Source organism: Panicum virgatum, chromosome 9N, assembly GCF_016808335.1.
Source record: "Panicum virgatum strain AP13 chromosome 9N, P.virgatum_v5, whole genome shotgun sequence".
Classification (NCBI taxonomy): Eukaryota; Viridiplantae; Streptophyta; class Magnoliopsida; order Poales; family Poaceae; genus Panicum; species Panicum virgatum.
This window is the reverse complement of record NC_053153.1, coordinates 1,118,700-1,132,321: the sequence shown is the minus strand read 5'-3', so window position 1 is coordinate 1,132,321 and position 13,622 is coordinate 1,118,700. Positions and strand designations below refer to the sequence as shown.

Genomic DNA, 13,622 nt, shown 5'->3' with positions numbered 1-13,622 from the left:
CAGACTAATCAAAAGATCAGCTATAGTTGCCTAGTTCATCGTCTTCTTCATCCATGAAGAAATTCTTGCAGCAACCACAAATTCTCTTTTTTTCAAAGGACAACCACAAATTCTCTGGCATTGTGATCCCCTCAGTATCAAGCAGCTACTATACCATGACGACTGACTACGCCAGGCCCAGTAGCAGAAGCGGCGAACTAAACCATGGCTAGGAATCAGGATGGAGTAGCCCATCCAGGGGGCAGGCCTAAAAAGCAAATCAGCTTTCTTAAGATACAACAAATCGCACAAATTAAACGAACAAGAACGAAATTTAATGAAACCAAAACAGCTGCTTTAGAAAGACAAAGAGGAAATTTACTGGAACAACAAAATAAATCAGGAAAGCATCTATTACAAAATTTCATGAAGCTTTCCGACGTTCATCTCTCCATCTCTCACCCGACAATTAAAATGAAAAACTAATAAGAAGAGTTAGGCGGAAGCTGGAGCAGACAGCAGAGGCCCCAGCTGGGGCCGGCGAGGCTGATCTAGCCGAGACGGCCACATGCAGTGCAGGGAATTTGGACATGTCCACAACGTCCTGATCCGGCGCAGAATCGCGGCGCTCCTGATGGTACCTGTCATTTGCTAGGCGCCTCTGCTGCTGCCCGCCCAGCTGCTGGTAGCCATTGCCAGCGCGCTCCTGTTGGAATCTGCCAGCGTTGTCGCCCTGCTGCTGTTGTTGCCGGTACCCACCGTTGGCTGGGTACCCGCCGTTGCCTTTGCCGTAGCCGTATCCGCCGTTGCCCCTGTTGGACCCGTCGCGGCGGCCAGGGCCAGAGTAGTCGCCCCTTGGAGCGCCGTTGCCTCCACCATTGTGGGCACCCATCGACGCACCATTGCCGTTTTGGACGGCAGCTTCCTGATCATAGGAGACACGTCTTGGCGGCAAGGTTTTAAATAGCCGGCTATAGCTTCCGCTATAGACGGCTATAGCTTCTAGGAAGGCCAAACGCTATGGCATTTAGCCCGCTAAAGCCGACTATAGCCCGCTAAATACCGGCTATAGCCCGCTAAACGCCGTAGCGGCAGCTCTGCCGCTAAACATCTTAGCCGGCGATTTAAAACCTTGCTTGGCGGTCTGAACCCAAGATTTTGGCGAGAGACGATAACCTGGAAATAGTTATTAATGATTAAAATCTGTAAGATACATTAAGTTGGCACTGAACTACAATACTAATATTAAGAAAATCTTTATACCTTCTTAGGTTTGGCATCCTTTGCAGCAGCCTCCTTTCCCTCTACCTCAACTGTTTTTTCCTTCTTCCTAGCCTCCGAAACCTTTGGCTGAGCCTTTTCTACCTTCATGACAGTTTCCTCATCATCTAGCTTCTTTTTCTCCAACATCTGCAGGTTCTTAAATTCTTCAGCAGTGACCTTTCTCATCTCAGTTTTTGAGACCTCCAAAGACTTCTTTTTCTCCTCACGCATCCTCTCATACTCAGCAAGGGTCTGATCAAATTATGAAGGTTAGCAAACAGACAAGCGATAACTGAATGAAATTGCATGGCTATTCAGCGAGGCATTACCTTTTTCTCTTCTTCCAGTGGTTGCTTCGCAGCTTGTTTCTTCGGACCATCTACCTCAGAATCCTGCTTCTTCGCCTTCTCTAGCTCACTGCCGCTGGTTTTCTTAGCATTTTTCTTTTTCCTCTTCTCCGAGCCGTTAAGCTTTTCCTTTCGGAAAAATTTTCTTCCCACAGTGCTAGCACCTTGTTCGTTGCTAGGACCATCTTGGGTAGCACCACTGACAATAAAGCATAACAATGATAAGTTTTAGATAAAAAAAATATTACATCTACGTAAGAAGATATCTAGAGAATTTGAACAAGAGGATATTAGAACTTACCCAGCAGACTTGTCTGATTCAGAAGCAGGCGCAGCGACTGCATTATCCGTATTGGCCGCCTTCTCTTCTGTCACGCTAGCACTTTCAGGCTTTTCCTCAGCCTCTGTTTCAGCATCGGAGGAAGCCGTCACCTTGCGCACGTACACCTTCATCCTAGGCTGGCCCTGACTGTTCCCCTGCCTCTCACCATTGCTGTCGTTGTCATGACCTCTCTGAACCTGCCTCTCGTCATGTCCATATGAGTAGTGCTCACCACCAGCACACACCTGGTCGTTGCCCCCGCAGTTGGCAGCGTCATTATTCTTGTAGACATTACCACTAACCCCATCATAATTGCTTCCAGAATCTGCATCGGTAAAATCATAATTGTTGGGTCTCTTCCTCTCATCCTCCTCCAAAGGAATGCCATGCACCTCATAGAAAGTTTTCCTTTCAGTCAGCAATGTGGGTTCCTCGATCCTCAGTTTCCTCTGTTCCTGCCTCAGTGTCCTTTGCTCCTCGAACAACTCTCTGATACGGCCTTCGTTCCCTTGCTTCTCCTTTAATTTTGTTTCCTCCTCCCTCAGTTTTATTAGAACCTCCCTCAACCTTTTCAACTCTTGCCGACACTTTCTTACACCTGGCATCCAACAAAAACATGGCGGGGTGATATGAGAATCAAAGCGCTCATGAGAAGTAAGCATGACATAACTCAATAGCCACACAAGATTATGATGATTACCATAACCCAACAAAATCAATGTACCCATCAGTAATTGTGGCATAAATGGAACTGAGTATGACAATCGACACAAACGGCAAGAATGCATCACGCGAATACAAATACTGTATAGATGAAGATTTGATATAACAAGATCGAAATCAGGAATCATATACCTATACTAGTAATAAATCATAAAGAAAGAGACCATCAGGTGACATGACACCACGCACAGGGGTTTCCCAAACGGATCGAACATATAAGAAATTGAACGACCGATTTATAAAAACGATATACACTGATCTGTAACCACATTAGAACAAGATCGCATCAACCAAAACAAGCCAGCCAAAGCGAGCGATCATCTAATAATAATTGTAGTCTATATATGTAAAAAAATTAAAAGGGATATAGAAGGAACGATGGGGAAATAGATCGAGATGACGATGCGTACCGTTGTCGTGCTGCAGCTTGGTGAAGTAGGAGTACTTGGGCTTGTCGTGGGCGGCCGGCTCGGCGGGGTCAGCGGCGTCGACGAGCTTGGCGGCGGCGGCCTCGGACTTCTTCTTGGCGACGACGACGGAGACGGCGGCCTCCCCGGACTCGCCGTCCGCGAGCTCCAGCAGATCAAAATTGAAATTGACCATCGCTGCTAAACCCTCGATGCGGCGCGGCGGCGCCGCTTCCGATGGATCCCTGGGTGGGCTGCCTGACTTGTTCCGAGAGACGGCGTGGCGTGGGGGCGCCGCCGCTTTTTATTTGGGATCGCGTCCGGATCCGAGAGATCGCCGTCGATTTCGTTCCTTGGCCCGGAAGCTTTGATGGGATGGACTTCACCCAGTCGGGTTGGGATCGAGTTCCGGTTCGTGTGCTCCCCGCCGTTGTGCTTCCGTCAACTGTCCTTGCTGTTGCTGTTACTGTTAGCCAAGGGCCAAGGCTGCTGTGGCTGCCCTGACGTGTTCGATACGTGAGGGCAGCTCCAGTGCAGGCGTCAAACATTGTCAGATATGAAAAAGCCAACAATAATAAACTTTCGATTCCACAATGTCAACATCGCTGGTAGGACTCACGTATAGAGTTTCATCTCTCTCTCGTTGCATGGGCGGTGGCCAAAGGCAACAGTCTTGTGCAGAAAATAGTATTATTTAATTTATCTTGGTTCGACTCTTCTGGAAATGCCGATTTCTCTCTTAACAGTCATGGTTCGACACTTCTAGTGTTCACGGTTCGATTCACCCTTCCTTCCCACGGTTCATGCCTACCAGCAAACCGAAGAAATGGCTCGAACGCTGACCAGCCTCCCAACCTGGGCGACTTCCGTGGGACCCGCGTAGCCAGTGTCCCATCCCGTGGCCAACGTCGCGGGTCAAAGTCAAACGGAGAACCGCCAACCTCTCTCGCTCGCTGCATGCCCATCTCCCTCATACATACGTATATATATAAACTCGACCCCGCCCTCGCATTGCCGATTCTTAACTTGCAGCTGCTCCTAGAGATAATAAGTTATTAACGCACTGAAGATTAGCGATCCTTTCTCCTCCACCTTAATTAACCTGCTCGATCTAGCTATCGTGCCTCATCTCCGGACGATGGCCGCGCACCGGGAGCTGCTGCTCCTCCTCCTCGCCGCCGCGGTCGTCGCGGCCCTGGCCGCCGTCGTGTCCGCCGACGACGCCAAGCCGACCATCCTGACCCCCGTGGCGCAGACCCCGCTGGGATCCTTCGACGGCGACACGCCGGCCTCCGACGACGACTCCGTGGAAGACGACGACGACGCCGCGCCCGTCGGCGCGCCCACCGGCGCCACCATGACCGAGCCCAAGCCCGAGCTCCCCTCCCCGCCCGGCACCGAAGCTACCGCGGGTGGCGCCGCCGCCAGCGGCGCGCCGGCCGACCTCGCGGTGCTGGCGGCCCGCGTGGGCGCCGTCGCGGCCGTCGCCGCAGGAGTCTTCGCCTTCTGATCGATCGAGGCACTCACTCTCGGGAGCGATTGGAGATTGATTTTCATTTTATGCATGCATGCGTTGTGATGGGTTTGCTGGGACTAAGAATGACCGAAGCCAACGCCCCCTGCGTGTCTAGATGATCACGACGACAAGCTTTGTTGAGCACTGCAAATTTACATGTCCAGTTTCTTTGATTTCATATATGTATAACTATTCTTTTTTCTTTCTCAACTCAAATTCACACTAGAAGTATTCTTTTTTCTTTCTCAACTCAAATTCGCACTAGAAGCATCAGATTATATTAGAGCATATGCTTCTGAAGACAAAATAATTGTGTTCATCTATCCGCATTCTTCTGTCAGACATCACCTTGCACTTCAAAATTATTGTCACGAGGTATATACTGCTAGCTAAGTAAAATATCAGCCGCTTGTACGGTCAAAAATCAGGCGAGGATGGAAGATATACATTTACAGCTACCATACATCCATCCCAGCTGGACAACGTTGACGTGACGGACAAAATCCTTTCATCTATCACATAATCTACACCTTCAAATTCTAGACAAAAAAAGATCCTAGCCCTAGATCGTGGTTTCAAACAATTTAGCCTCCTGGTATCTCCTTGTGATACTCGGCTCTCCTGTAGCTGAAAAACTATTGCTCACTATCTCACAACTAAACTGGACGATAAATTCGGAACAGCGTGTGGAAGTAGATCCGCTTGAGCCGGCGATTTTCAGCAAGCGTAGCATACCAGTAGAATGTGTGAGTGACTAGAGGTGTCTAAATGCATTCGCTACACTGCATCATTTTCATTCTCTTGGTCCGTCAATTTGTGGCCGTCTGATGAGACAGGTTTGCTTACTGAGGAATTACCGTCAGGTGCTTCCTGAAATTCATAGACAGCCAAACATGGTATTAATAATCATTTTAGCCTTTTGATGGATGCTCATAACAGCATGTTTTGATTTTCATACTGGAACAAACAAGTTAACAGAAAGAGCACCATACATTTCTACTATGGTCAAGTCCACCATTGTTATTAGCTACGACTGATCCATTTTCATGAGGTTCCTGTTTAATACTATTATCAGCAATCAAACGACTTCTAGTAGTGCTGAAATAAACCATATAACAAGCAACAAAAAAAACACACGGTACCTGTCTATCTTTGTTGTTTCCAGAAGAGACATCCAAATTTTGTGCTCCATCAAGGACTCTAGATTCAATGCTTGACTGTTCTGATTCTCTTGCTTGTCCCAGAACCTCTTTTCTCCTCGACTCTTCTTCCTCCTTTAGTTTCCTAAATCTGAACATAAAAATGCATAAGAAATCACAATATAATGTTGCATACTTTCAGGCTAAATGCAACATAACTTGTCCACTAATCCTTCAAAGGACGCAAGACCAAATTAGACTTGTGGACAACTTCATCCTATCGCTATTTCCCCTTGATAGTTTGGACAATTTCAATATTTTATCAAATTACTATTTGTCTTTTACTTTTCTCCCTGCCAAACACATCAACCATATTTCTAGGGTAGCAAGGAAGGTATAGGTGTCACTTGTAAATAAACACAACAAGCAGCTAAATGTGGCACAAAATAAATCAAATACCCATGATGCTGCAGTGCTAAAAGTCAATAGCAGTTTGCATTAAGGGCGTGTTTGGTTGCCTTGCCTGTCTTCCTTGCCTCGCTCGGTGCCGGTACCATAATTCATAAAACGTATTGGCGATAGGAATCCTAGAAAGCGCAGGAAATGAGGTAGCAATCAAGGCAACCAAACACAGTGTTTCCTACCCAGCCACACAAAGCATGTCAAGGTAAGAATTCCAACATGCCCTAAGGCTCCATAAAGTCCAGATTCTAAACTTCCTTTGCTTCTGTTTTCCTGTTATATTTAAACACTTATGCTTCTAATCAAACATTGGGCCCCGGTATTATCACCAAACATTGGATTCAGCATTTGGCAACAGTAAATGGATTATTTTCAGAAGCTCCATAGTCAACTAATTGATAGAAAAATCACAGTAACCTTTTTCCAACAGTAAGAGCCCAATCAAATTTTATGCCAGTGTTCATTGTTGTAATGAAGTCTGGGATCTGATAGTTTACTGACCATGACTTTAGTGCTGAGATAGTAGCTTTCACCAAATTTTGAACATTACCTTTCACCACGTTGTGGCCCAGTTGCTTTCGGCTCTTGGCTGGGCTGGGGTTTACTAAGGTTAGGGAGAGGTTCATCCTGAACAGCAGATTCATTCTTCCGAACATTAGCCGACTCTTCTCTTGAAAGTTTGTCAATGTATTCTTTGACAGGGTTTTTTGCACCTCCAAGCTTTTGAAGCCACATTTGTTGGGCAGTGCTGAGAATATTATTAGTAAGCCTGCAATAAAGCTACAAATTATCAAAGCCATAACTAAATAATAAAAGTTGAAAACAAAACAGAAAACAAACAACACTTGGTGAGACTCACATAAGTGGATACAGAATTAGAATATTTACAGTTAAAACAAGGTAAAAGGGTGAAAAACTTGTTTTCGAATATAGAACATGCTAGATTCCAGACAAAACTAGCATAGCAGCATACTCAAGTTTAGGAATAATTTTCTAATTGTATGTCAACTTCAATTCTTACCAGTATAGACTTAGTCCAGAAGGCACTGAGAGAGCAAAATAACCAATTAGCAACGGTAAGAACTTTGTGACAGCTTGAGCACCTTGTTGGCTAGGATCATTGCTCTGCAAAACATAATATGCCAAACAGTATGTTAGGCATTTGAAAATAATGGAACTCCATGGGCATAATATGCCTACTGAGGTATGCTTGCGTTGGACATCAAACAAAGATCAGCCCTCAAATCATGCTTTCTCAATTCTGCAATTCTTTTCCTTGAATAATTAGACTGCAATACAGATACTTAATAATGTGTTTGGTTTGGGGAATCAACCAATATAGGATGGGGCGGTTCAGCCTCCTACAGATCTTAGTGGGATCACACTGTTCCTTGAACTAATCATGCTTGTGAGGGATGAGATGGTGATGAATTAACCATTCCACTCCTCAAACCAAAAAAGGTGGTTTGGTCCGGATCTAGGATAGATGATCCATCAATCATGCCACTCTACCAAACACTCCATAACGGAGCGAAACGAGCTGACAAAAGCAAGCTATCTGATCTTCCGAAGAATCATGCATGGTTGAACTGAAGTTGTTAAGTCAACTCATGTATATCATATGGTTATTCATTAGCAGGTTAGCTAGTTCACATACAAGGAACATTGCCAATACTCTTTATCATGTAAGTTAAGCTGCACAATCATGGCAATTATCAATTTTTAACAAGAAATCTTCATATGAATATTGAAGACGAGACGAATGTGCACTTAGAGTAAAATAGTAGCTTCAGTGAATAAACAAGTTCAAAAGTTGGTAAAACTAACCTGTGGTGGCTGCATTACTTGAGCAGATATGTATTGCGAAATGACAAGAAGAACTGGCAAGACAAGGTATGCCAAAGTGTCCGACCAGCCAAGAGGTGGATGGCCGTCCTACAATATCATCAATTTAACTTATGTCAGAAATATAAAATAGACCCATATTCCCCGAAACAGTATCGACTATCATTTTCAAATGGTCTTATCAAAAGAAATACTTATAAGTCACTAAAAGGCATAAGCAGCATTAAAATCTTGTGCAACCATAACTTAACTTCTACATTGGCAAATAAAGCTAAATTTATGGACAAACTCCTTGTTGTAGATCCCTCAAATATTTATGGAAAACAGATACACGCAGATGCTGCATCATGCCAGCAGGTGCACGCTGGAAACTGAAACTGGACTCATGAATTTTATTTTTTGACACACAAGTACAAGAAAATCGTCATATGTAAAGCTGTAAACTTCTCTGCAGAACAAATCGAACTTGATAGAAGTAAACAATTGAGCATGGCATCACGGAGAATTCAATGTGATCCTTAACAATATAAACTGCATGGGTAAGTCAATGTAGCTCCACTAGTTTAGTTGCATTGGGCTGCTGTTACCAAAAGGCCTTAAAAATATAAGCTGCATGAGTAGAAAGTCAGTGCAGCACTGCAGCTCTAATAATTCTGCTGCACTGTGCTGCTGTGTACAAAAAGGGAACAAATCCTATGCTATGGGACATCAAGTTATTCATGCTCAGAGCTTACCGTAAAAGGAAAAAGCCAGGATATTCCCTGCCCATTTTGTCGAGCCGCAATTGTTGTAGGACCAGCCAAAGAAGGTATCCAAAAAAAGCCTTCAGTCAGAAGTCCCTTTTTTAATGAAGACACAAGCACATCAGGTAATGTGAATGTTTACTTTTCATCAATACTATAATGAATAATGACAAAGACAGAATGGATGTTTCAGCATATCAACCTCATTAGCTACATTTGAGAGAGCTCTGTATAGACCAATCCAAACTGGTATTGTCACGAGGGTAGGCAAGCATCCTATTGCAGGAAAATACCAAAGGGAAGTATACGTGAATAACTAACAGAAGAACTTATTCACATAAGGAGATGCAAAGATGAAGAGGCAGCAATAGACAAAGACAATCTGAACCCAAATGACCAACACTTATATTAAGACTTGCTATGGATTGAGGATTGGGTGCATCCACTCATAGTAAAAACAAAAAGTATGATAATTCAGAGCTAACCTGCAAGTGGGTCAACACCAGATAACTTGTATAAACGAGCAGTTTCAAGCTGTATCCTTTCCTGGTAGAACAAATAAAAGATTAACAAAGCAATTGTAACTCCAGTTGAAGTCTAAATCCATTTTGTTGCCTAAAATGCACTTTGGAAAACAGATGCACTATGTGTCTAATAAACTGCTCAAATGAAATCTGCACTTTGCTGTACCTCATGGACAAAATTACCCCTGTTTCTTGATGTCATAATGAACTTTGGAATCAGCTAACAATACATCAAGACTTAATCATCATGGTTTCTTACAAAACATCATAACAGCTCCGAGGAAAAAAAAATTAATCAAGACAATAAAACTCAACCTTACACTTGACAAGGACCTCAATTTATAGTATATATGATGTTTCCACTGTTGGTAATAAAATGACTATGATGTTTACCCTCACTGCAGTACAGTACAACATTAAAGAATCCAAGGTAAGAATATGTGCAGCGGTCAAACATATGAAAATATGCATCAATCTAGCATATTATGCTATAATAGATCAATACATTTGCCAAGGAAAAACAGATTGATATGTAAAATATAATCACCTGATCACCAGCATATCGTTCTTGAATGGCCTTCACTTGAGGTTGCAGTGACCTCATTGCAAGTGCAGACTCAACCTATAACAAAATGCCATAATGTGCTAGTTTCAGTATTGGATATTAAATGAACAGCTAAAGCATATGCACTATTTTTAGCAGAAGGTAACACATCTGCCAAACTTGAGGGCACATCTAAGCAATGTCCAGATATTTGAAAGTTCTCTTGAAAGGATCTTCAAATGAGAAATATAATTGAAGCAACTAAATAAGTGCCACAGGACTAAAAGAATGTAATTTCATACAGAAAGATTGATACTAAAAAACCATGAGTGCAATGTCCGTGTATAATAAAGGAAGGCAAATAATGCCTAGACAGAAGAAGTTACCAATGACCAGTAAACTTTACCCCCACATTATTCAACCCCCACCCACCCGGTGTAGCAATAGGTGATATGTTCATAATTTGCAGAAAGGCATATAAATAAATAAGTGCAATATTCCAGCAGATTAGGTATCCAAAAGAAAAAAGATGCAGCTGATTTGAAGTGTATATTTTTTTATTGTATATCATTTATTGGTAGTAGGTAATCCTTGAATGGCAAATTTAACCGGATCCAATCTTCATAATTGTTCCTGAATCAGAGAGCACAAAATTCTCCCCGCAAGGAAAAACACATGTTTCACATTTCTCTAACTACAGTTCTGGCATTAAAGTTTCTTCCGCAAAGCACTGCTACAAAGGATGAAGTCATGCATTAATTACTGGATGAGATGGTCCAGCAAGGAATCACCATTTTCCAGAATATCCTTGAAGATAAAGCCAGTGGATAGAAGAAAGAAAATACAGTCACGACGCCACATACATACGACATGTCATTTGATCAAGTATCGATAAATATCTCGATCAATTTTGTTGAGCTGAAGTTGAGCAGAAGTATGCTAAGAGTAAATTTCAATTATATCACAATGTATTCTGACTGCAGATTCTACCTGTGGTCTAGGGTATTTTTTTAACCTGACCGTAGAAACATAGAAATATAGCATGGAGATTTACCTGCTTCTTTGTAAGAGGAAATGTAGCAGCCTTGACAAGAACAGTGAGGAGAATGATTGCAAAACCATATGAATAGGGAACATGGAGAGCTGATAGACCATCTTTGAGAACCTGTTAATGGGAAAAATTTATCACCAGAATGTGTTGAAGCATGATATACACTCTAAACATACAAGGCAAGGGTGCAGACTGAGAATAAGAAAAACCATAAGACATGTGCACAAATTGAACGATACACATAATAATAATTACCAATAGTCCATATGTAGTCAGGCGTCACTTATATGATAATGTGACAAACACGCAGGAAAGTGGGATACAAAAACTGGTTCTCTTCATCTCTTTCTCAGCATTAGCAAAAAGTACTCCCTATGTTTCTTTTATAGGAAGATTAGGATTTGAAACGGTCAGCCTTTGGAAGCATATGCATGTTTAGTGCACAAAAGTTGTATCGATAGATTAATTTTCCATGAATCTTTTAATATGATATTGGTACCAATAAAGTTAAACAGAGGAAATAAACTTTCATTTCGGTATTGTAACATCTTGTATGAATTGGGAGTTACAACAGCAAAACATGGGCATTTCCGTTCTCAATAGTCAAAAGAAGCATGAATGGATAAACTATTGCGCACTTAAAGCACACTAATCAGTGACTTTTGCAAATAATCAAGCAGTAATTATTGCATGTGGTTATTTCTTTCCATCAAAAACCCGATTGTGCCCTTCAGCGGCTGGAAGAAACAAGTTAGTTAAGCGGCTGGAAGAAACAAGTTAGTTCTTATAAATCCCTGTAGTCCCTCAAGTACGGCAGCCATTACACATATCAGTATCAACACTATGTGCGTGCAGGAGTGCAGGTCTAAATCAGAGTTATTGAACTAGTGATGGTAATTTGTCTTCATAGCAAAATATATAGGTAGCAGTTGGCACAATCATTGGGACAACAAAACTTTGGCTAAATAGCTTTACGAAAATTTCAAACTATTTAGTTATACATTTGAATAGGCTATGAAGTGATAAGGAATGGCAGATTGTGTCTTCCCATTAAGGTATGTGAAGAAATTGTTCAGCGGGATGCAGACTCTTGTGGCGCCCTTGGTGTATACTCGCACGACCCTTCAATTCAACCAAGTGCCGCCAAAGGGTCAGCACTCTCCAAAACGTCCCACTATGTTTATATAAAAAAGTAAAAGTTACTAATGATTGATCTGCCTAAGGCTGGTGCTCAGAAAGCTAATGAAATCCCATTCCTCATGCGACCTCGCCACATTAACTATTTCGGAGCATGTGGAGAAAGTGTGTCGCTCCTTTGCAACAAGACGAGAATGCCTTCCGCGGCGGATCGCTCCCAGGCAACACAGCAATCTAAGCAAGTGGTTGATTCCAGCTAACATTCCTACGGCCTCGCACCATACCAGTTTCAGCGCAAAAATGGGAGGTCACCGTCACCGCCTCACCGGACAGCTGCGCGAAATCCCAAAACAGAACGCAGAAGACGCGTCGACAGTCCACAGACGGCAAGGGAAGCAACCCACGCAAGCGCGGCATAAACCCATGCACCCAATTGAGCCGGGACAGGCAAGCACGGAACCGCAGGCGGGCAAGAGGCGCACCTTGAGCACGGTCTCCATGGAGTTTGTGATGCCGGAGAGCCAGTCCCCGGCCGCCTCCTTGGCCCCGCCGCCCGCCTCCGGGGCCGCGGAGACGGCGGCGTCCGCGACGGTGTAGAGGAAGGCCTCGACGCGGCCGAGCAGCTCGCCGGCGTCGGTGGGGCCGAGCGCGGCGGCGGGGCGGAGGCGGAGGCGGAGGCGGCGGAAGCCGAGGCGGGGAGCGGCGGCGGCGGAGGGGCCCTGCGACGAGGGCGGGGCGAGGGCTAGGGCTTGGGGGCAACCCAGGAGGTGGAGGTGGGAGGGCGCGGCCATTGGAGGAGGAGCAGGAGGCGGCGGGGTGGTGGTGGTGGTCGGAGATTGGGAAGGCCGCGGCGGGCGGGCGGGCGGGCAGCGCAGCAAGCGAGTCGAGCAGGGGACACACACGAGTAGGAGGCAGCAGCAGACGAGCCGAGCCGCGGAGTGTTGGGGGGAGCAGCAGAGCGTTTCGACACGGAATGCAATTCCGCATTGCTCTTCCCGTTCACGCGTGGCTTCCTACCAACCTGCGCGGCCCCGCTATAACGCACGTGGGCCGGTCCTGGGTATCATGGGGCCCGCCCGCCGTTGACGAGTGGGCCTGGTCAGCCTCAGCTGGGCCTTTTTCTTCAAGACCAGCATCCATTCCTGAACTATCCCATCTACATCTAGGGAGATCTTATTATTTAAAAATATTAAATAAAGTCTAAGTATAAATTAATTGCAGAATTTCTGAACTAGTTCAGGAGACGGATGGAGTAATTCATCTATAATTAGTAGATATTTACCATAGCGTTAACGTAGCAAATCATAGATCGTGCCACAGGAACATGTTGCCATTCAAATCTCGATCGCGATCGTGCCACGGTAACGTGTTGAGGAACCTGAATACGTAAAATTCACCCACGACAGCACACATACATACCAACTGGGGTCATTTAAGATGGTGGGAGGCTGGCCTGGCTCTGAGCGTCTCAGATGCAATGCAAGAGAGTACACAACACGAAGAAAATGGCGCCCCCTCTATATATCTATCTATCTATCTATCTATTCTGACGAGTTTCCAACTTTGCAATTGCAGGACGAGTGGGACGGTAAAAATTGTTGCATTGTCACGACAACATCA

The 13,622-nt window shown here is 44.4% G+C and overlaps 3 protein-coding genes across 5 annotated transcripts; 1 reads left to right on the top strand and 2 right to left on the bottom strand.

Moving 5' to 3' along the window:
• Positions 1–361: 361 nt before the first annotated feature.
• Positions 362–3,452, bottom strand: LOC120687472 (aspartate, glycine, lysine and serine-rich protein-like). Of its 2 annotated transcripts, XM_039969470.1 has the most exons (6): positions 3,045–3,452; positions 1,891–2,509; positions 1,572–1,788; positions 1,243–1,494; positions 1,123–1,155; positions 362–931 (listed from the first exon to the last, which is right to left on the bottom strand). In XM_039969470.1, exons 1-6 carry the CDS (start codon positions 3,235–3,237, stop codon positions 449–451), a joined length of 1,797 nt encoding a protein of 598 aa, XP_039825404.1. In that variant the 5' UTR covers positions 3,238–3,452; the 3' UTR covers positions 362–448. The 2 variants fall into 2 exon arrangements, with proteins under 2 accessions (XP_039825404.1, XP_039825403.1); XM_039969469.1 differs by having other exon boundaries at positions 1,891–3,163.
• Positions 3,453–4,100: 648 nt separating this feature from the next.
• Positions 4,101–5,095, top strand: LOC120687471. Its single transcript, XM_039969468.1, has one exon. The coding sequence runs from the start codon at positions 4,180–4,182 to the stop codon at positions 4,549–4,551; it is 372 nt and encodes a 123-aa protein (XP_039825402.1). The 5' UTR covers positions 4,101–4,179; the 3' UTR covers positions 4,552–5,095.
• Positions 4,813–12,855, bottom strand: LOC120687470 (ALBINO3-like protein 1, chloroplastic). 2 transcript variants are annotated; one of them, XM_039969466.1, is made up of 12 exons: positions 12,485–12,855; positions 10,869–10,979; positions 9,818–9,892; positions 9,232–9,292; positions 8,949–9,022; positions 8,738–8,842; positions 7,986–8,093; positions 7,180–7,283; positions 6,709–6,927; positions 5,700–5,847; positions 5,550–5,612; positions 4,813–5,427 (listed from the first exon to the last, which is right to left on the bottom strand). In XM_039969466.1, exons 1-12 carry the CDS (start codon positions 12,791–12,793, stop codon positions 5,335–5,337), a joined length of 1,470 nt encoding a protein of 489 aa, XP_039825400.1. In that variant the 5' UTR covers positions 12,794–12,855; the 3' UTR covers positions 4,813–5,334. The 2 variants fall into 2 exon arrangements, with proteins under 2 accessions (XP_039825400.1, XP_039825401.1); XM_039969467.1 differs by lacking the exon at positions 5,550–5,612 and having other exon boundaries at positions 4,913–5,427; positions 12,485–12,852.
• Between the last annotated feature and the right edge of the window lie 767 nt (positions 12,856–13,622).

Excerpts from the sequence above, each read along its gene's own strand:
- LOC120687472 (XM_039969469.1), bottom strand. The coding sequence starts at position 2,762 with ATGATTCCTGATTTCGATCTTGTTATATCAAATCTTCATCTATACAGT. Across the intron at positions 1,789-1,890 it reads GAATCAGACAAGTCTGCTGG|TGGTGCTACCCAAGATGGTC; the intron begins GTAAGTTCTAAT and ends CTTTATTGTCAG. Across the intron at positions 1,156-1,242 it reads AGGATGCCAAACCTAAGAAG|GTTATCGTCTCTCGCCAAAA; the intron begins GTATAAAGATTT and ends AACTATTTCCAG.
- LOC120687471 (XM_039969468.1), top strand. The coding sequence starts at position 4,180 with ATGGCCGCGCACCGGGAGCTGCTGCTCCTCCTCCTCGCCGCCGCGGTC.
- LOC120687470 (XM_039969466.1), bottom strand. The coding sequence starts at position 12,793 with ATGGCCGCGCCCTCCCACCTCCACCTCCTGGGTTGCCCCCAAGCCCTA. Across the intron at positions 9,293-9,817 it reads AACGATATGCTGGTGATCAG|GAAAGGATACAGCTTGAAAC; the intron begins GTGATTATATTT and ends TTGTTCTACCAG. Across the intron at positions 8,843-8,948 it reads TCTCAAATGTAGCTAATGAG|GGACTTCTGACTGAAGGCTT; the intron begins GTTGATATGCTG and ends TCATTAAAAAAG.